Source organism: Gopherus flavomarginatus, chromosome 1 (genome assembly GCF_025201925.1).
Source record: "Gopherus flavomarginatus isolate rGopFla2 chromosome 1, rGopFla2.mat.asm, whole genome shotgun sequence".
Classification (NCBI taxonomy): domain Eukaryota; kingdom Metazoa; phylum Chordata; order Testudines; family Testudinidae; genus Gopherus; species Gopherus flavomarginatus.
The window spans coordinates 7,743,237-7,765,770 of record NC_066617.1 but is presented as its reverse complement, the minus strand read 5'-3'; the positions used below and the strand labels follow the sequence as shown (position 1 = coordinate 7,765,770).

At 49.5% G+C, this 22,534-nt stretch overlaps 1 protein-coding gene across 5 annotated transcripts; it reads right to left on the bottom strand.

Annotated features, from left to right (window-relative positions):
* Positions 1–329: 329 nt before the first annotated feature.
* Positions 330–22,498, bottom strand: ASB13 (ankyrin repeat and SOCS box containing 13). Of its 5 annotated transcripts, none has more exons than XM_050937011.1 (7): positions 22,220–22,498; positions 19,885–20,072; positions 19,197–19,347; positions 17,943–18,077; positions 16,215–16,406; positions 13,874–14,011; positions 330–523 (listed from the first exon to the last, which is right to left on the bottom strand). In XM_050937011.1, exons 1-6 carry the CDS (start codon positions 22,260–22,262, stop codon positions 13,884–13,886), a joined length of 837 nt encoding a protein of 278 aa, XP_050792968.1. In that variant the 5' UTR covers positions 22,263–22,498; the 3' UTR covers positions 330–523; positions 13,874–13,883. The 5 variants fall into 5 exon arrangements, with proteins under 5 accessions (XP_050792968.1, XP_050792970.1, XP_050792967.1 ...); XM_050937013.1 differs by lacking the exon at positions 330–523 and adding an exon at positions 5,397–6,044; XM_050937010.1 differs by lacking the exon at positions 330–523 and adding an exon at positions 5,397–6,044 and having other exon boundaries at positions 13,836–14,011; positions 22,220–22,497.
* Between the last annotated feature and the right edge of the window lie 36 nt (positions 22,499–22,534).

Below are 22,534 nucleotides of genomic sequence, written 5' to 3'. Positions count from 1 at the left end.
GATCATGGCTTCATCCGCACAGTCCGTCACCCTCAGTGTGGCAGCAGTGACCAGGGGTGCAGGTCTGAGGAATGCACTGTTTGGTGCAGAATATGTCATGAGTAGAAAGCTGGGTCTCCAGAGGCATACAGGCTCCGTATCTCAGCCTGGTGTTGGGGTGTTTGGGTGTCAATATGGACCACTGCCCCACCCCTGCAATTCTTCTGCCCCTGCCTCAAAGGACAGAGCTATTCTGTGCCACAGACAGAGAACAGGCAGCATCAAGGTGCACCAATGCCAGAGGGCCCTGCAATGGCGGGGAGTTGATTAAATGAGATCCATAAGTGACCCCCACACACCCCGCAAGGTCCCAGCCAATCTGACTCAGGGGATAATTCCTTCCTGACCCTTAATACGATGATCAGTTTGACCAGGAGCACATGAGCAGGATCCATCAGCCAGACATCTGAGAAAGAGAATGCTTGGTACTACCCAGAGCACCGGTCCACCGTGTCCAGTGTCTCCTCTCCAGCCATGGCCATTTCTGTTGGTTCAGAAGAACAATAAAAGCCCGAATACACTATGAGGAGAAAATGTTCTCTTCACAAAAGCCAGACCACATTGTGAGGGGAAAGTTCTCTTCCTGACCTCTACAGGTGTCTAGCTGAAGCCCTGAAGCATGAAATTTTAGAAACATAAGACATAAGGGCAAGCTGTAATGGGCTTAATCTGCAGCAAGAGCAATTTAGGTTAGATATTAGGAAAAATTTCATAACTATAAGGTAGTTATGCTCTGGAACAGGTTTCCAAGGGAGGTTGTGGAATCTCCATCATTGGGGGATTTTAATAACAGGCTGGACAAGCACCTGTCAGGGGTGGCTAGGTTTATTTGGCTCTGCTGCAGTGCAGGGGGCTGTACTTGATGACATCTCAAGGTCCCTTCCAGCCTGACATTACTATGATTCCGAATCAGAAGCCACTCCATGGCTGCTGAGCCCTGAACCATAACACAAGAACTAGAAGTCATCCAATGAAATTAATAGGCAGCAGGTTTAAAACAAACAAAAGGAAGTCTTTTTTTTCACACAACACACACAGTCAACCCGTGGAACTCCTTGCCAGAGGATGTTGTGAAGACCAAGACTATAACAGTGTTCAAAAAAAGAACTAGATAAATTCATGGAGGATAGGTCCATCAATGGCTATTAGCCAGGATGGGCAGGGATGGTGTCCCTAGCCTCTGTTTACCAGAATCTGGGAATGGGTGACAGTGGACAGATCACTTGATGATTACCTGTTCTGTTCATTCCCTCTGGGGCACCTGGCACTGGCCACTGTTGGAAGACAGGATACTGGGCTAGATGGATCTTTGGTCTGACCCACTATGGCCATTCTTACATTCTTTAACCACCATAGGCAAGGCTGTCATACAATCCCACTCACAAATGTATAAAGCTTTTCCTTAAAACTAAGGTGGTTGGCTGGACTGCTTTTCCGATGATGCACCTCAGTTTGCCCACTTGTTGAGGGGAGGCGGCTGCATCACTAGAGTCCTCAGCCACGGTGCATCATGGGAGATGTAGTCCAGCTGGGGTGCCTGGCCCATAAAGGAGAATGGGGACATGAGGAATCCAAACAAGAGCTCCCATGAGGCACCATGGCAGACTAACCAAATTGATATACTTCATTTTTCAGGCATTCGTATTTTTGGATGAAAAAATCGAAAATTTCCGTGAAAAGCAGACAATGTGTGCAAAGAAATGGCTCTTGATGGAAGCAAGATATAGAAGCCAGGATGCCCATCTTTTAGCAAACGTGATGATCAATTTAGAGAGGGTTTTTTGGCCAAGAGGATCCCCAAGTGCTCCTCAGATTGTACACAGAGCTCACTCACCCACGAGTCAAATGCAGCCAGCTCTGGGGTGGTACCCTGGCAGCTGTGATTTGGAGGGAACAGGCACAAAAGCTGCATGTCGGGCAGGGATTTGGGCAGAGCTGCTGGCGGTTTACATGCAGCTCCCAAGCAGCCACTGGCTCATCCACCGCACAGGCAGCACAATGCTCAACTAAACGGGGCAGAGCCCCTCTAGGGCCTGGTGCTCCCTAGAGCGAGGCAGCAGCAGCCTCACCTGCCTCTGTGGTGCAATGGGGGAGCTCCATAGCTCCATAAGGGGAGGAAATGGGGGTGGAAGGGAGGCTGTTCCGGAAGGGTGTGGGCCAGAAGTAAGTGGGGGCAGGATTGTAGGGTAGGGGCCAGAGCCTGCCTGTAAGGGGAGGATGCCTTAGGAACTAGAAGACGAGGATCCTGAGGGGAGAGAGAGAGGAGAAAGAGCTGCAGATGGCTGGCGAAAGGGACCAGCCAGCCCAGGCTGAATTTTCCTCCTGATCCCTCAACACATACGCCTGTGCACGCAGACACACTCACAGACGCACATGCATATGCATGCACACACGTGTACACACATACACATTCACTCATGCACACACACACCCATGCACACACTCACATGCACATGCATTCACTCACTCATATACACACATCCATGCACACACTCATATACATGCGCACACACGTGCATGCACACGCATACCCATGCACACACTTACATGCACACATATGCACACACTCATATATACACATGCACACTCATGCACACATGCATATACATGCATACACACGTGCTACACACATGCATGTACACACATACACGTGCACACACACACACACACACAGGCTTTTCTGCTAAGAGTTAAAACGGCCGAGCCCAAGCCCCTCCAGTCTAGTGTTTCAGTAGCCGTGGCTGGGTCTGTCTCAGTGTTGCTAGAGGAGTGGGCTTGGCACTAAGCAGGCAGGCAGTTGTACAACGCGGCAGCACTTAGGAGAGCAGTCCAGGAACCGTTCCAGCTCTCCCCCATCATAACCTCGCACCATAGGCTGCAGACTGTCTCTTTGTTCCTATAATAAAGCACCCGCCAGGGCCTCGGAAACGGGACACCGGGGCCTTGGAGAACCACACGTTTTTTCCACTCTGATGTCTACAAGGCCTGGCAGCAGCTCTTAAAAACCATCTTTCCAGATGTTTATTTAATACAACAAGGTCCAACCTCAGGATCCTATTCAACCATCCCGCCTCATACTGAGAAAAACTGACTCTCATGCATTGACCTCAATGGGACTCACGTGCAGGAAGCCCTACTCACTGTGAGCAGAGGTTGCTCCTAGAGAACTGAGTCCAAACTTCCCCAAAGTTCTTGGGAGTGTTTGGATCCAGAAGTTTAGTTTAGATCCCGCTCTATCACAGCAAGGTACATTTAAAGCGACATGTCTAGCCAGCTGGGACTAGCTTTGCTATATATTTTCCTCCGGCAGCTTGCCCAGACGAACATAAGTCTCTCCATGCACGCATTGCCTGAGCGTGCAGATCATGAATTCACTTCTTGCTTTTCTACTGAAAAACACACCACACTTTCTTCTTCGGCACTGACATCAGAGGATGTTTTATTACATACATAGCTGGAAAACGTGAAAGGTTTCCTTCAGCAGAGATTGCTCAGCCTGGAGCTAGCAAAGTTTGTCCAGGTGGCCCTTTTTCTTCTTTATTTATTTGATTGAAACAAATCAGGTGCAAAACGCAAACAGTTAAAAGCATCCATGGAAGTGTTACTGATTTTAACCCACCGAGGGAGAGGCCTGGTACACCCAGGTGCAGTGATGAACTTGAGCTGGTTCACACTGGTTCGCAGGAACCGGTTGTTAAATTTAGCAGGCCTTTTAGAACCGGTTGTTCCAGGACAAGCGGTTCTATAAGGGTTTAGGGGAGGTGCGGCTGGCTCAGCGGCTCTCCCTAGCACAGCTCCTGGTCCTGGAGAGCGGCTCCCTCCAGCCTGGCACCCCCCAGCGGAGCGCCCCCAGCCCCAGCCCGGTCCTGGACCCAGCTGAGTGCCCCTGGCTCCGGCCCCGTGGCTCCCTCCGGCCCGGCTCCTGGTCCTGGCCAAGCACCCCTAGCCCTGTCCTGTCCCGGCCCCCGGCCGAGCGCCCCCAGCTTTGACCCCGCAGCTCCGGCCTGGCCCCCGTGGCGCCAGGGCTGGTGATGGTCCCGGCCGAGCAGCTCCAGGCAGCGTGGCAAGAGGGCAGGGAGCAGGGAGGGGGTGTTGGAAGAGGGCAGGGGAGTTAGAGGGGTTGTGTGGGGGGGGATAGGGGTGGGGTGGTCAGAGGTCAGGGAACAGGGGGATTGAATGGGGGCAAGGGTCCTAGGGGGGCAGTCAGGAAGAAGCAGGGGTTGGATGGGGTGGCAGAGGGCAGTCAGGGGCAGGGATTCCAGGGGCGGTCAGGGGACAGGGAGAAGGGGTGGTTGATGGGGCAGGGGTCCCAAGAGGCAATCAGGAATGAGAGGAGGGGTTGGATGGGGCAGCAGGGGGGTAGTCAGGGGTCAGGGAAGGGGGGTGGATGGGGCAGGGGTGCCCGGGGGGCATCAAAGAACGTGGGAGTTGGATGGGGCAGGAGTCCCGGGGGGGTGGCCACGACCCCTTCGTGAGATGAGGAGAAGGGAACCTGTTGATAATATTTTGGCAGCTCATCACTGCCCAAGCGCCTCACCCTCATGTTGGCTAGATACCATCAGTCTCCATTCTCCAGCTTTCGTGACTTTGCATGATAATACCTAGCTCTTAGACAGTGCTTTTCTCCATAGATCTCAAAGCACTTTACAAAGTAAGTCAGTGCCACTGCAGTAACAAGGCATCATAACATCCTTCCTCAGCTGGGGAAACTGAGGCACAGCGCAGTGAAATAACCAGCCCGCGCTCACCCAGCAAGCCAGTGGCAAAGGTGAAGATTTCCTCTCCTACAGGATACAGTGCCAGAGTTGTAGCAACATGTTTCAGACGCAATGGCCACTCTATGTACATCGTGCTATTAATGAGCACCCCAAACAGAAGGGAAACTTTGGACAAGTTGGAAGAGTGCTATGGAATACTGCACAAACTGCTCTCCTGTGAACAGCCAGGACATTTCAGGAGCATGCATCACCGCTATAAAGCAGGTCCCGGCAGCTCATATCAGGCGTATAACCCAGCCCAGTCAGGGTACAGCTACATCTCTTTTACTGGAAGACTGGCTTATGGGATAACGCAGCAAATGTCAGGATACACTCAGAAAGAAAAGCTTTGCCAGCTGGATTGAGTTAACGGTGAGCACCGGAAAAATAAAAGCTCCTTGAGCCAAGGGGACAATCCACAGGACAGACGGAGCCCTGGAACCAATTAGCCAAGGCTTTGGAAATGGCTGCTGGGTTGGTCCGGAGAGCCAGCTTTGCTTAATGTGGGCTGATTCTGTTTGATTATCACTCGGTGACATGGGGCAGTGAGGGACGGGAGATTCCCCACGGACCAAGGCAACAAAATAATATCGCAGAGCCTGAGACGTGCCACACACGATTTACTGAACCCAGGTTGGGGGTTACACAGAGACCCCCTGCCAGAGAGACCACGGCCATCGGCAAACTGCTGGGCTGGAATTTAAAACCCCCTGTCCCAAATCCCACCGAGGAGGTGCTGCCACAGACCCAGCAAACACTCATTGCTTCTGTGCCTGGCAGGGGCCTACATGAGGCCCAGACCAGGGGCACAGGAAATTTGGGAAGGGGAGTGGGAATGTTTTGGACAGGCTGGCGGGAGGAGGGGCAGCAAGGGGAGTCTTGGCAGCGCTCCTGCCCTGTACAGCATAGGCGCTTTCAGACCATCTGGAGGGGCCAGGGGCGAGGTGAAAGGCGATGGGGGAACGGAGAGGCCGGGGAAAGAAAGCAGCGCTGCAGAGCCGAGCAAGCTCTGCCAGAGGAAAGGCGGCGTTGTAGTGGGAGCATTATGCTGCCTTGGTTCCTGCAGAGTTAAGAACATAAGGGCATGCACATGTCTGGTCATGCCTCAGCACACGTCTGATCCAAACCTGGCACTGGCTGGGAATCATCTTCGCCCAGTAGCTCTGGGTGTGGGGCAGACTCGTTACTGGAGCCTGGTCTGATGGGGACGTTGGGTGTAAGCTCCGGAACTGGCCATTGAAGAGGCACCTGACAGACAGGACAGGTCATGTGTTTCCCTTGGGAGCATTTGCCACAAATCCCAATGGGAGAGCTGAGCCTACATCCCAGCCTGTTGGCAGAGACACAAACTCCACCGATAGGGGTGGGGATGGGGGAGGTGTCCCACCTTGTTTTAAGACAATTCAGGCTATAGCGAAACCCTCACATAAGAGGCTGCGAGCTCAATTCTGCAACATGACGAGCACCCCCGATCCTCAGAAAACCAAAACCCTGAGAGGCTCAGGATCCTAGAGGGCTGGGCAGGCAGGAAGGGCAGCCTAGTGGGTAGGTCACTAGACTGGGGCTTGGGTTTGATTCCTGCCTCAGCCACTCTGTGACCTTGGGCAAGTCACATGGGCCCTGTGCCTCAAAGGTACCCAGGCACCTGGCTCCCACTGACACTGAGGGAGGAGCTGTAATTGCCTTTGAGGAGCCTTAATCTCATTGTGCTTCAACTCCCCAGCTAAAATGGAGAGAACACTTCTGGGGGGTGGGTTGCAAGAACTGAATCCATTCATGCTTTTTTTCTTTTACTGGAGATATACACCTATCTCATAGAGCTGGAAGGGACCCTGCATGGTCATTGAGTCCAGCCTCCTGCCTTCACTAGCAGGACCAAGTACTGATTTTGCCCCAAATCCCTAAGTGACCCCCTCAAGGATTGAGCTCATAACCCTGAGCTATCCCTCCCACCTGAAAGGAAGGAGACTCGACCTCTGAATCTCATTGCTAGTTGTATTAAGACACTGAAAGCTCAGGTGGGAGAGGAGGTGTCAAATGCAAACAAGAATAATTGATACCTTAGAATTCAGGTAAATGTGTACAAGTAGCCTCAACCAGCAAGTCCCCTTGCAGGCTTTGGGTGGTCATTGGATCCTAAAATCTGCCCTTGTCTAGAAGTGCAAGACAAAGATGGAGGAACTTTTCTGAGGGAGGGGCGGTTGCTCGTGGAAGCATGATGGGGGATGGTGGGTGGGGGAAACCGAGGGAAGAGACTTTGAGATGCTGAGGGCTACCGGGGCAGCCCACAAGAGGGGAAGGTTCCTTTCTGCACTGGGTTCCCCCCCTGCTGTACATGTCATGTGCTTTTCCAAAGCTCACTGCAAGCACCAGCAACATTCCCATCAATTTCACCCAGCTTTGATTGGGCCCTGGCTTGTCTCTGTCAATACACACCACCCACCTCGCTGTGTTCCAGCAGGGAATCATACTCCTCTGCAACACGGCGAGTTGCTCGGTTTGGTGCAACAGGCCAATCCCTTGTGCTTCCTGTGTCTCTAAGAGCAAAGTACACTCCAGTCACATTCTCCCTGTCCTCCAGCAGCCACCCGGTCCTGCAGTGGCTAGCACTGCGGTGTCCCTTCAGGGCAGAAATACATCCTTGGTTTATTTAAGGGGCTGGTCCTATTCACTACAGCAGAGACCTGAAGAAGAGCTGTGTGTAGCTGGAATGCGTCTCTCTCTCACCCACAAAAGTTGGTTAAATAGAAGACAATGTTTTCACCTCTCTTAGCCAGAAGGCCGAGAAGCACCCCACACATGCCTTGACTCTTATCAATAGAGAAGGAACGTGCAAACCACACTTCCCTGGTCGTGAGTCTCTTCCCTCAGTTCCTACACACACACACAACATCCCCCATCATGCTCCCACAAGCAACCACCCCTCCCTCAGAAAGGTTCCTCCACCTTTATCTTGCACTGGTAGACAAGGCAGATTTTAGGATCCAATGACCACCCAAAGCCTGCAAGGGGACTTGCTGGTTGAAGCTGCTTCCACACAGCGACCTGAATTCTAAGGTGTCAATTATTCTTCTTTGCATTTGACACCTCCTCTCCCACCCAAGCTTTCAATGTCTTAATACAACTAGCAATAAGATTCAGGGGTCGAGTCTCCTTCCATGTAAGCCCCAAGACTGGAAAAATAACAGCACTGTGCTACAAACAGTTAATTCCTCAGTCCTGCAAGGTTTTTACAGGCACAAAATCCAGGCAACACCTTGTTTTCATTGGACCAACTTGACATAGTTAGAGTGAAGCTGCTGTGATCAAATGCCTTCACTGCAAGCCAATGCTAACACACTCTGCTAGCAGCAGCCAGCAACACAATCGGGAGGATTCTCGAGAGATACTAACTGTAACAGAGAGACGGAGCTGAGCCACATCTGGAGCTGGACTTTCCCTAAGCACAAGCAGTGTTTGGATTGGAGGGGTTTTCTTCAGGCCTCTCCCTGTAAAGGCGGCTCTGCAAGGCAATGTGGGGTGGAGCAGGGAGTGGGGCACGGAAGTGGGGAGGAGGAGTGGAAAGCTGAGCCGCATTTGCAGATTCATCTCTTCCTTCCCTGGCACGGGTTGAAAGGGATGTAGAGAGCAAGAGCTGGTTTGGGGGGAGTTGATTTTATTTGCACTGGAGGTGCGCTTTGATTGCACATTCCTAATCATGAACAAAAGCAAAGGAAGTTAAATGATCAAACCCTGCATGAAAACAAAGCTATGGGTCAAGTATCAGGGGGTAGCCGTGTTAGTCTGTATCCACAAAAACAACAAGGAGTCCGGTGGCACCTCAAAGACTAAGAGATTTATTTGGGCATAAGCTTTCGTGGGTAAAAAACCCACTTCTTCAGATCTGAAGTGAGGTGTTTTATCCACGAAAACTTATGCCCAAATAAATCCATTGGTTTTTAAGGTGCCACCGGACTCCTTGTTGTTTTTAAAGCTACGGGTGAAACCTAAACAGACCCAGCCGAGAAGACTTGGAGAAGACTTAATAGTGGACATTTAGCTTGCATCTTTTGCCCCAAAGCTCTTTACAGATCAGGAGTCACTTCACTCATTGTTGAAATGGCAGAAGATTTGGGTTTTGTGCCCGGCTCTGCCACTAGGCTGCTGGGTGATTTCAGGCAAGTCCCTTCAGCCCTCTGTGCCTCAGTTCTCCCATCTGTAAAAATGGGATAACGCTAAAGCACTTTGAGATCTACAGCTGAAAAGCCCTATATAAAGAGCTAGGTACTATTATTGCAGGCTGCCATGACATGCAGCCAGCCAGGCCGGGTATCAGGCAATGAGCAAGAGCTCCCAAGGTCAGGGTGACCAGCTCAGACACCTGTCAGGCAGTCTCTGTTTCGTTCTTTATGCCTGGTGCTGTCATTGCTTGGGCAGCTGATAAGGACACTCTCGCTAGCAGATAGTTAGCAAAGGGACCGGACTGTTACTGACGATGGAGTTCTGAATCCACCTCACTTCCCCTTCTTTTGGGGCCATCCTGAGCTGGGGAAATAGACAGACATCTTCTGCAGCTTCTTGTTTACCTGGGATTGGTTCAATTAGTTTGCCCTACTGCCACTTGCTAACTGGAGGTAGATTCATAGATTCCAAGGCCAGAAGGAACCATTGTTATGATCATCTCTAGCCTGACCTCTGCATAACCCATCCAGAAAATCTCGTCTAGCGATTCCTGAGTACAAGCCCCTTCCTCTTCAGGTCAATGCTATTTCAAACAGCTAGGTCATCAATGGTTATCACCCTGAGCCCATCTCCAAGAGTGCCTGACTCAGTACCATTACAAACAGGTCAACAACTACACATTGTCTCCCAGTTTACTGGTTCTCAAAGCACTTGCAAAGCAGCTCCCTGAACTGCCTGGATCACAGTGGTGCAGCATGCATGGCTGGAGCAAGCAGGTCCCGCCTTCCCCTCAGAAGCGTGTTTTGTGCATGCCTGGGTATCCCTGCCAGATCTCCTTTGGAGTCCTGTGCCCAGCTGGGTTTCTGCAAAGGAGCTTGGGTCTATTGATAAGTCTTTATTGGGTCCTTTTTTGGCGGACACTCAACCATGATCAAATGGGATGAGAGAGGCCGAGGACAAGTTCCCAGAAGGGCAGGGAGAGGAAATGAACAGGGCAGATAAAATAGAAGAGAGACTTAACCAAGCAGTGGCACCCACACTGGAGGTGACCTGCAAAGGGGAAAATAAAGATGACATGAAAGGGATTTGTTTGTTATGGCTTGATTTTTTTATATTGGAAATTCTGATCCTGTCAGAGCTGGAAGACGCTCTAGTGACTGGAAGACTAGTGAAATGGGACAAGAGAGTGAAAACTGAGTTGCTGAGATGCGGAGGGATTTTGAGCCAGACAGATGAAAACAGTTTGGTTTTCATTTAGTGTTCTGGACATCAGTCAAACTCCAATGACTAATTCACATTTTGGATACAGGAGGCTTTTGTTAAAGATTCAATGCCCTCGTCCCTCCAGTGAAGGCAAAAGAGCCCACAATACACATCTCTAAGACCTCCCAAAGTTTCTCCAGCAAAACCTGGCAAATTTGATATTTCCAATGTAAAAATCCAAGCAGAATTATATATACCAGAAAACCCCTTCAGGCTCTCTCTATATACCATGCAGCAGAAAAAAATAAGTGGGGGCATGAACTCAAAGCTTAAAAAAATCATTTGCAGGTCACGTATAAATTGAAAATATTTTCATCTCATCCCCTTAACACTGCCCTAATGCTATTTCCCCCCATGTAGCATAGCACGACGGTTGCAACAGAGAAAGTATAAGATAAAAGTTGATGGACTGCGGGGGGGGGGGGAAGCTATATGATTTTAAGTGGCAGTCCACCATGTGACAGTGTTTGAGAACCACTGATCTAGGTTTAGGCCATGTTAGACACCCTTAGAGGGTTCCACAAGCCCAGTACCATTAAGAGGACGGGTTTTAGTCTCATCTCAATGTGCTAAGACTTACCACTTATGCATCAAGGAGACCAGAGCCCCAGTACCCACTAAAGTGCCTTCAGGACAATGAAATCTCACATGTTTAAGAGAGACTAAGACTTTTGCTCTGCTTCTAATCTAACCTCACTCAGAAGGACTCAATATCAAAAGGACACTGTGACAGTTTTTCAAGGACAGAGGAATTCAACATTGACAATATGCAGCTATATGGCAGAGGACCAGACTCCGTGGCTGTGCCACTGCGAGCATCTAAAGGAGCAGCTGAAACAAGAGGCAACCTTAGAGTGGAAAAAACTGAAAACCCTATTCAGAGCTCATCGGTGCATCCGTGTCTCTGCATAGGCGTCAACTCCATGGGTGCTCCGGGGCTGGAGCACCCACGGGAAAAAAATAGTGGGTGTTCATAACCCACTGGCAGCCAGCTCCTCCTCCTTTCCCCCCAGCAGCTCCTGCCCACACTGATCAACTCCTCCCCCTGCGCCTCCTGCCCGCTGGTGATCAGCTGTTTGGCGGCATGCAGGAGGCATTGGGGGGGGGAGCAGAGGTGGAGAAGGGGGGAACAGGTTGGGAAGAGGCAGGGTGGGGTTGGCAACTTGGGGGAAGGGTTGGAGTGGGGGCAGGAGTCAAGCACCCCCAGGACCTCTCAAAGTCGGCGCCTCTGGTCACTGGTGCACGAATGGATTTGTTATCACACTGTACAGTGGTCGTGCAAAGTGCTCCTAGGAGGATAAAATCTGGCCTGTAGACGGGGTGCCCAAATATTGCCCAGCACTGCTGCTGCACTGGTCAGCACCTGCCAGAATCAGTGGGCTGCAACTGCTTTTACATCAAATTGAGATAGCTGCAGCTGCCACCAGACTGATTGCTCAGATCAAGATGGAGCACCACATGCTAAGATTGGTTGTTCTCTCAGTAGGCCGCATCTCCAAAATCTTGAGGGCTGATCCAGTGAAGTCACTGGAAAGACACCCAGGGATTTTGATGGGCTTTGGATGAGGCCTGCAGAGGTTGAATTGCATGACCTGGGGGGCCTGCTGACAGCCCCTGGCCTAAAAGAGTAATTTGTGTCTAATTAGGGCACTCAGATAATTATCCCTTTCTACCTTTGTGATTAGCCATTACCCCTTCAGGAACACAAGGCATTGTAGGGTAGACACCAATGGGGGTAGCGGTCTGGCAGGATCTCTAGTGTAAAAAGATTACTCATAGGGCTGTCCATTAACCACAGTTAACTCACACGATTAACTCAAAAAAATTAATCGCAATTTAAAAAATTAATCGTGATTAATCGCACTGTTAAACAATAGAATACCAACTGAAATTTATTAAATATTTTAGATGTTTTTCTACATTTTCAAATACATTGATTTCTATTACAACACAGAATACAAAATGTACAGGGCTCACTTTATATTTATTTTTTATTACAAATATTTGCATATAAAAAAGAAATTGTATTTTTCAATTCACCTCATACAAGTACTGTAGTGCAATCTCTATCATGAAAGTGTAATTTACAAATGTAGAATTTTTTTGGTTACATAACTGCTCTCAAAAACAAAACAGTGTAAAACTTTAGAGCCTAACAAGTCCACTCAGTCCTACTTCTTGTTCAGCCAATTGCTAAGACAAACAAGTTTGTTTACATTTACGCGAGATAAGGCTTCCCTCTTCTTATTTACAGTGTCACCAGAAAGTGAGAACAGGCATTTGCGTGGCACTTTTGCAGCCGGCATTGCAAGGTATTTACGTGCTAGATATGCTAAACATTCGTATGCCCCTTCATGCTTCAGCCACCATTCCAGAGGACAAGCTTCCATGCTGATGACACTTGTTAAAAAAAATAATGCATTAATTAAATTTGTGACTGAACTCCTTGGTGGAGAATTGTATATCTCCTGCTCTGTTTTACCTGCAATCTGCCATATATTTCATGTTACAGCAGTCTCGGATGATGACTCACCACATGTTCGTTTTAAGAACACTTTCCCAGTAGATTTGACAAAACGCAAAGAAGGTACCAATGTGAGATTTCTAAAAATAGCTATAGCACTTGACCTAAGGTTTAAGAATCTGAAGTACAGTCCAAAATTGGAGTGGGATGAGGCGCGGAGAATGCTTTCAGAAGTCTTAAAAGAGCAACACTCCGATGCAGAACCTATAAAACCCGAACCACCAAAAAAGAAAATCAACCTTCTGCTGGTGGCATTTGACTCAGATGACGAAAATGAACATGGGTTGGCCCGCTCTGCTTTGGATTGTTATCGAGCAGAACCCGTCATCAGCATGGACTGGAATGGTGGTTGAAGCATGAAGGGACACATGAATCTTTAGCGTATCTGGCACATAAATATCTTGCAACGCCAGCTCTAACAGTGCCATGCGAACACCTGTTCTCACTTTCAGGTGGTATTGTAAATAAGAAGAGGGCAGCATTATATCTTGCAAACTGTAACCAAATTTGTTTGTCCGAGCGATTGGCTGAAGTAGGACTGAGTGGACTTGTAGGCTCTAAAGTTTGACGTTTTATTTTTTAATGCAGATTTTTTTGTATATAATTCTACATTTATAAGTTCAACTTCCAGGATAAAGAGATTGCACTATAATACCTGTATGAGATGAATTGAAAAATACTATTTCTTTTGTTTTTACAGTGCAAATATTTGTAATTAAAAATAAATATTAGGTGAGCACTGTACACTTGGTATTCCGTGTTGTAATTGAAATCAATATATTTGAAAAGGTAGAAAGCATCCAAAAATATTTAAATAAATAGTATTCTATTACTGTTTAACAGCGCGATTAAAAAAAATTGTGATTAATTGCAATTAATGTTTGTAATTAATCGCTTGACAGCCCTAATTACTAGCTAAAAGCCTGGATCTATACAAGATCTAAATTATTGTCTTTGTCAAAACTCTCAGTCACATGATGGGATAGGGGTGGGGATGCACTGCCGCAGAAATGGTATTTACATCAATTAAATTAAAGGGACTTCTTATGGCCGGGGGGAGGAAGGGAGAGAGAAAGAAAGAGACAAGATACTTCATCCTGTGGGGTCTGAGATCGTCCTGCAATGTCACCTTCTTTCGGTCAGTTGTATGAGAGGTATTTCATTAATGGCAGAGGAATATTTAACTTGGCAATCTTCGCCAGCCCTTGCTGGCCGGTGGCTTTCCGCAGGCTAACTCTGCAGAGCTGCGACAAGCTCAGGGGCGTTTCTGAAACAAAAAAAAAAAAAGAAAAGATCATCAGCATCACTGTGCCAGCTCGGCAGAAGGCTCTTAATTCTGCCAAGGGCAGAACTCTTCGCAAACTGACGGAGGCATAGGTGCCGATTCTGTGGGTTCTCTGGGCTGAGCACCCATGGAAAAGAAAATAGCAGGTGCTCAGCACCCACCAGCCACAGCTGTTTGGTAGTGCTGCCGTTCAGCTGATAGGGGCAGCTCAGGGTTGGGTTTGGGGGAGTGGAGACCAGTGAGCAGCGGGTGGGAGGGAGCTGTGGGGAAGGGGGTGGGAAGAGGTGGAGTGAGGGTGGAGCCTTGGGTGAGGGGGCGGAGTGAGGGCGGGGCCTGGGAGAAGGGGCGGAGTGAGGGCGGGGCCTCAAGGCACAGCACCTACAGGGAAAAGTAAAAGTTGTCGCCTATGGATGGAGGCCAAACTTAGTCCAGGGGTCAGCCGGCACAGCAACCATCAAAGTCACGAGGCTGTTTCCGCTTATGCCAGGCCACAACAGGATCCGCAAAGTTCACAGGAGTCCAGGCGAGCATTGCATGGCAAGGAAAAGCGGTGGTAACGGCTCAATTTCAAATCTCACTCACCACCACGTCCACACTCCCAGCCAGCAGTTCCTGCTCACCACACCCACAAACAATGCAACGTCATTCCCTACTGCACCCTTCCAGGATCATTCAGCGTGCGGGTACTGGACCAGTGACTCTTCTCTTTGTTGACTGCATGACAGCAGTGCATGGGGCTGGCTTTCAGAGGCACAATTCAGCTGGGAGAAGTGGGAGAAACCTTCACCCTGTTCTTTGAGACTGGATTCCAAGGAAAGAACCTTGAGGTGCTCTCTCCCTAGCAGGCCATGCCACTTCTTTGTAATCTTGTGGGAAGGTTAGGGATGGGCAAAATGCCGATTCCCTCTTGCTTAGGGTCACAAGCGAGACAGAATAATATCAATGAGAGAAGGGCTAATCTGTTCCCTTTAAAGGTGGGCATGGGAGAGTTGCACTTGGAAAGAGAATTCAAACAAAGAATCAGATGTTGGATTTTAAATAAATCACAATGGTTCCATTTAGGTCTCTTCTGCTTTTTTAGGTTAGAGGAGGTGCCTCCCAGGCCCCAATCTAGGTGGGTTTCAGATTGAAACAAACACACATGCTTCCTCTTCTTTCGCCCTTCGTGAGGCACGCTCTTACACTCTTTAACCTATTCTCCTGGGAAGCTCGATGTGGGACAGCATCGGGTTCCCATGCAGAGACTCAGTGTTTGAGATGGGTCACCCGACTCCTGGTCCAGAGGGGTCACGGGATCGACACGTGACGGCCACAGCAATGAAGAGGTGTGAGCTGCCCCACTCAGTGTGAGCTGCGCACCAAAGGAACCATTGGGTTCACAGGCCAGAGGAAGAGCTAAGCAAAGCTCAAAAGCTTCTCCCTTCCACCAACAGAAGTTGGTCCAATAAAAGAGATCACCTCACCCACCTTGTCTCCCAACTAGGGGAAAGACTGTTACACAGGAGAGCAAAATAAATAACAACATAAGAATGGTCATACTGGGTCAGAGCAAAGGTCCATCTTGTTCAGTATCCTGTCCTCTGACAGTGGCCAGTGCCAGATGCCCCAGAGGGAATGACCAGAACAGGTGATCATTAAGTGATCCATTCCCTTTCACCTATTCCCAGCTTCTGACACACAGTTCTTTTTTGTAACCCTGTTATAGTCTTGGCCTTCACAACATCCTCTGGCAAACAGTTCCACAGGTTGACTGTGCGCTGTGTGAAGAAATACTTCTTTTGCTTGTTTTAAGCCTCCTGCCTATTAATTTCATTTGATGACCCCTAATTCTTGGGTTATGAGAAGGAGTAAATAACACTTCCTTATTTACTTTCTCTACACCAGTCATGATTTTATAGATCTCAGTCATATCCCCCCTTAGTCGTCTCCTTTCCAAGCTGAAAAGTCCCAGTCTTATTAATCTCTCCTCATATGGAAACTGTTCCATAACCCCAATCATTTTTGTTGCCCTTTTCTGAACCTCTTCCAGATCCAGGAGGAACAAGCAGATTATGAGATGGGGAGAAAATGGCAGCCACAAGATGCACAGATTTTCAGACCGGAAAGGACCATGATGATGACCCAGACTGCTGAAGAGGAATGAGTTCTAGCATGGCTGTGGGAGATGGGACCAAGCCCCACTTACTTTCATAGTACTCCAAGCACTTAGCAGTCTGGCTGCTCCTACACGTGTAGTCGGATGGTTTCTTCCCTCGGTTGTCCCGGGCATAAATGTTTCCTCCAAATTCAACCAGCATCTCTACCAGATCCGCATTTTTCACCTTGGCTGCATGGTGAAGGGCTGTCTCGTGAAGTTTAGCTGCATTCACATTTGCCCCTTGGAGCATAAACAAAATGAGTTTATGAGGGCGCCGATATAGCCGCCTTTACTCTGGTTAAGTCATCTCTTACCCAAGAAAATTACCACTCAGTTGCTGGGAAGCCTCTAAATGAAGTTCCACCAGTCAGCTGAAAGACCGAGGGACTGTCTACACTGTAGCGCTTAAGCTACATTGGCATAACCCTGCAGTGTAGACACACCCTTATGACGACAGAAGGGATTTTTCCATCGCTATAGGAATTCCATCTCCCCAAGTGATGGTAGGTCTCTCAACCTCGCTGGGTCTACGCTGGGGGTTAGGTCAGATAGCTAAGGGACTCAGGGACATGGATTTTTCACACCCCTGGGCACTGCAGCTATTTTGACCTATGTTTTAAGCATAGAATGGGCTTGAGCCAGTAGTCAGAGCTAGCACCTCATGTATTTTTGCAGGTCTATGTTTTCCTTACAGAGAAATTTTTAGCTGATATAGCTATGAAAATAAGCTTCTGAATGTAACCTATGCAGTGCTGCTTTACTGAATCTACACAGTCTGAAACAAGTTAGGAACTGCCCAGTTCTTCTCAATGGGTTGTTCACTCTGAAACTTACTGATGTCAACATTGTTAGCTATTTAAGTGCTGCTCGTTTGAACAGAAACATCTCGTTATGCTGGGATTTTGAGATCAAGATGCCCTTCAGCATCCATCAAGCATTTACCAAATCTTGTCCGTTCTCATTTCTGCTAAGAAAGTGTGACTAGATAAACTCAAACCAGAGGATGTCCTCACTCCCCCACCTCTTCCTATTACCCTTTCCATTGAACGGACAGGTGGATACTGCGGGTCACATGACTTCCTGACAAGGATGGACCCAAGACACAAAGTCCGAATCCATATCCCAATATCAACAAAGTTCGGAGGTGTTTGGCTCTGGTGATTTGGTTCAGAACTAGCTCTGGGTTCCTACGGCCGGGGAACCTGGATGTGAAACTTGGCAGCATACAATGTTACTTGAATATCCCCTGGCTGAATCCATCTCTGATGTAACTACAGTTAAATCACACCAGGGACCTAATGTCAAACCCCAATGTCTCTCTTTCCAGCTCTCCTCTATCTCCAACCTTACCAAAAAAAAAAAAAATCTCCCAATATTGATCCAACATCATTATTAAGAGTGCGTTGAAACATTATTCTAGAAGGCTGTCAAGGTTTGGTTATTAACAAAATAGGAACAGCTAACTGCCACTGAACTAAACAGGAGAGCTTAGGACACGGATATTAATTTGCCTACGCTGCAAGCCTTCCGAAAATGGCTAACTAGGTGCATTGCTTTGCCCAGAAGAAAAGCCCTTGTGTATATATTTATTCTTTTCTGGCAGACACTCTGAGGACATAAATATCCATAGTCATGTCCATTTCAATGGCTCTGTGAATTAATAAACTTCTAAAAACTTCTCTTCTGAGCCCAAGAACAGATACAAGAGATGAGCATTGCACAAACACCGCCGCTAGGTACGGCGTACACTGAAGCAAACACCTTTGGGTGCCGTACCGGCATTGAGCAGTAACTTCACACAATCCAGATGCTCCCGGGCACAGGCTACATGCAGAGGGGTTCCAAAGTGGCAATCGTGGGCCTCCAGGTTCGCCCCGACGTCGATCAGGAGCTGCACGCACTCCGGACTCCCTTTGAAAAGAGAACCGAGCAGTGAGAAACAGCCTGGCTTTGAGGGGAACTTTCTCGTGCTTTGTATCAGCTTGGCCTAAGAGTCCGTGTATGCTGCAGAAGCTACCTTGAATCCAACTAGCACAGTACAACAGCACTGAAGACACCCCAGTGTAGGCATCAGAGCTGGATTGTGACCCAAGTATGTGCCCAGGGTCTACACCAGCTTGTACTACCTGGGCTGATGGGCAGTGGAAGCGGAAGTCCATAGTCCATTGAGCAGTACATAGGAGGAGGTGGAAGCCCCGTTGCTTGAGTCCTTTGAAGCTAGACTGGACTAAATTTTGGCAGAATATGCTCCAAGGGGGATGGAATGAGTCATGTGACCAGGCTGAACCTTCATAAGAGTGCTCATGCCAAGGACTTCAAAAATTAGGAGCCTAACATTATCTATTTAAGCACCTGCCAGGCTTTCAAAAGTGCTAAGCACCTGACAGCTCCCACTGACCTCACAGTGGGAGATAACCCCTGCTTCTAACATCAGACAATCTAATAGGACAGGCAAAGGATGGGTGAAGGAAGGGTTGTCACACCCAGTGTACAGAGGAGGGAAGTGAGGCACAGAGGAAATAAGAGACATGGCCAAGGTCACATGGGGAGTCTATGCCAGATCTGGGAAGTGGTCGCTGGTCTTGAGTTCCAGTCCAGCACCTTCACCAGAAGATCAACCTTCCCTCGACTCAAATCTGATTTTGATGGGAGTGTCAGAAACGGAGAGGCCATGGGGTGGGCCCAACATAGGGACTCCTCCTGGGCTACATTAACAAATAATGGAAGTTGTTGTCCTACCTAGCCAGGATTTTCTGTTGTGTCTATCACATAGTGTCCAACTGCTTTACACCTACAATTTCTGTATTTGCCCAGTCCTGCAGAGTTTTTCATTCTGACTTCAGCGGGATCTCTACTGACACAATGGGCCTTAACATCACACAACTAATCTTAACAAAAGAGATGACAGGAGATACTTTCCAGCTGTTACAGTCTGATGAACAACAGAATCTTACGGTTATTTCAGGCCCTTTGCAGCTGCCATGGGCGTGAGTGCACGATGAATATACCCATAGGATCTCAAGGGCTCACCATTCATGCAGGCTTCATGGAGAGGGGACGCTGTGTAGAGCGGAGGATTCACCTTCGCTCCATGGGACAGGAGCACTTTCACACATTCAATACTGCCTGAAGCACAAGCGTCACAGAGCGGAGTGCTGCCATCTATGTTCCTGGCATCCACCTAGAAGGCAGATAGTATTGACTCAGGGGCAGCTGTATGCCAGTGCTCTCTTACCTAGGTCTTTAACACACACTCCCGAACCCTGCAGAAGGCAGGAAGCAGCCCGTGGATATTGTCACCAACCTAGCCTGAGTATGGTCCCGTCACTCTAAGGTTAACCAGGTCTTTTGTTCCCAGAACAGAGCTAAGGGAAGCATTAAAGGGAACGTAGCAATAAAATACAAAACCTGCCAGAGAGTCTACTCCAGTTGCTTTCCCTGATGCTCCCTAAGCTGCTCAGTGATCGCTTTGGATAGCATGGCTGAAGCGAACTGACCCTGAAGGACAAGACTCTCCTGTGACTCTATAAGTGTTTCACGTTCCACCGATTTCAGCGAAGGCTTGGCCCATAGCAAGGACAGCACAGCTAAAGTTCTTCCCCTTCAGGGGACATAATGTCACTTATTTAATTGGATTTGTAGCAATATCTACTTCCCCATTAGAAGGGTAATCAAGAGCAAGAGGCTGGGGGGAGGGGACACTCGAATTTATACAAACCTGGGCCCCTGCCGCAAGCAAGAGTTTCACACACTGCGTCTGACCTCGCAGGCTCGCCTCATGCAAGGGGGTGATAGAGTCGTAGGTGACCAGGTTTACGCAGGCACCATTCGCTATCAGCTGCTGCAGCTGCAGGATCTCTCCCCTCCTGGCCGCTTCATGAACAGGTGTCCTATCAGCCCAGAAGCCTGGGGAGAAAGGAGAGAATGTGAATGATAGGCTGTGGGCCAGAGACAGCTCACTTTACTGGGAGAGGTATGAGCATAGGCTAGGGCTTGAATAGGAAACTAAGAGTTTGGGGTTCTAGTCCCACCTCTGCTAATGACTCAGTGTGCAGCCCTGGGTAAATCACTTTCACTTTTGTGTGCTACTGGGACCCCGTGTATAAAAGCTGGAATACTGGGGGGTTTCATTGCATGGAGTTTCATTACTATTTGTCAAATATATTGCAATCCTTGTGTGAATGTGCTCTCTGTCTACACAGTATTACTGTTATTTAAACGGTGGCTGTATGAAACAAAGGCAGCACTGTCTCTGTGTAAGTATATTTTGCTTACAGAGTTAGTGATGAACGCAGGACAGACCTGGGCTCTTTCAATCTAGATGTGATGCCGTTTAACAGGACGCGTTCTGCCTCCATGCAAACAGGGACGACACCCCCCAAATCCTTGCAAAACAAGCCAGTAGCATTCATTTGAATTTTGTCTTCCATCAGCTGCTGCTGTGTTTTCATGCAAGTCTTGCTCATTTCCAAGCATCGTCACATATGGCCCCTCCATAGATTACTGCTGCTAAGGGCAGAAATAACCTGCATGGAGCTGTGTGCATAAAGGCCATTACCAGGGCACCAAGAAGAACAACAGACATGCTATTGGCCCCATGCAGGAATGCTCTTCCACACAGCCCCTGAGAAGCAACCGCTCCATGGTGCTAGGGGTGGACAGGCAGTGGAAGAGATTTAAGGTGAGGTAAGTGGCAAGCCTGCCTCGCAGGAGGTTCTAATGAGTGTGTATCAGGCTGCTCCAACCTTTTCAGGGACATGGGCCGCAAATGCAGTTGCACGGCACGTCTGCAGGCCACAAAACGGCACCCACCACACAGCCTGACCTTACACAGCCCGTACACGTGAGGTTGTGTCGCACAGATGTTGTCTGGTCTGCATGTTGCCCATGGAGATGCCCACGTCACGGAAAAGGCTGGAGCCCCCTGTAAAAGTGTCCAGCTGTAGCTGCTACTGGATTGAAGTGCCTCTGCTAAATACAAAGCTGCAGAGTCATGAACATTGCAGCAAAAAGCAGCAATATGATGCATTTGCACCTTGTGTGCATTCTTGCCCCAATCCTTGGTTCTTCTTTTCAGTTATTAAGGGTTAGTGTTTTCACGGCACACTTATACGCTGTAGTCTTTTGGGACCTCCATTTCCTCACCCCCACTTGGAGCAAAGATATTTTGTGTTTAATGACATTAATCCCGATTTGCATCACTGTAAGTGAGAGGGGAATCTGGCCCAGAAGAGGGCAGGCTGTTTGCTAATGAGCAGCCCTCCCATGTTAGCAGCAGGACTGGAGGTGAGAAAGAAGGGGGCTGAGCCATGCAGGAGGCTAAGAAGAAAAGCAAGCTGCCTGTGTTTAAAGGCGATTCTTCTTGTGGCACAGATCAGACTGTTCAGCTCCTGGGAAACCAATCCTGCACACTGTAGCCTTAGGTGCACTATCCTACACGGCAGCGTTGACACTCCGAATGGTGCAGTGCAAGGTGCTCTACGCATCTGGCTCCGGCAGCACCCAACCTGCCGCCTACACACCCGAGTCCCTGCAGATTGCTGCACCGGTCCTACGACCCCCACCACCGCATCCCGGAGCAGGTGCATACCATCTGCAGTGTGGGATATGCAGCAGCATCCGGGCGCACGATGTCCTTTATTCTGCTCCAAATAGCCCTGCCCTGCAGGAGGTCGTGTCATGGGGGCAGGCGCTCTCTCCCCTACCCCCACGTCTACGTGGGGCTCTACACATTCCTCCCTAGGCACCCCGGCCCTCTCTAGGGAGCAGGGCCCCTGGCCCCCAATGGCTCCTCTCCCTCCTTCCCCAGGGAGCAGGGCCTCCCCAAATCACTCCCCCCTTCCTCCCCAGAAGCCCGCCCCCCACTCCTGACTAGCAGGGACCACCCCTACTGGAAACAGGCGCTTCCCCCACCCATTGCTCCCCCCATTCTACTGGGAAACAAGCCCCCTGCCCCCAAATCACCCCTTTCCCCTGCACTGGGAGCAGAGCCCTTCCTCCCGCCCCACCCCCCCAAAAATCACCCCCCCACACAGGGAGCAGGACTCACTCACCGATCTCCCCCAGCCTGGAGCCGCTGACCAGCCACCCTTCCATGGCCCGCGGCTGGCCCTGCCCCGAACTACAAGTCCCAGCAGCCCCTGCTCACTGAGCGGGGGGGCTGATCTCCCCCTGCTCGCGGACCCGAACCCCGACCACCGCGGGTGCGACTCCTGCGTTGGGGGGGGCTTCGCTGACCCCTCTGACCAGCCTGCCTGCGTCAGAGCCGAGGAAGGGGCCAAAGGGCCGCCGCAAAGGCCTCTGGGACTTGTAGTTTTATGTTGCTGCCCACAGCAGGCGGGTTGCGGCCAGGCGTTTTGCACGGGGTG

Bases quoted from the DNA above. Each gene is read 5' to 3' on its own strand.
- ASB13 (XM_050937011.1), bottom strand. From the start codon at position 22,262: ATGGAAGGGTGGCTGGTCAGCGGCTCCAGGCTGGGGGAGATCG. The intron at 20,073-22,219 runs GTGAGTGAGTCC...CTTTCTCCCCAG, and splicing joins CTCCAGGCTGGGGGAGATCG to GCTTCTGGGCTGATAGGACA. The intron at 19,348-19,884 runs GTTTGTATAAAT...TCTGCCTTCTAG, and splicing joins TGCTTGCGGCAGGGGCCCAG to GTGGATGCCAGGAACATAGA.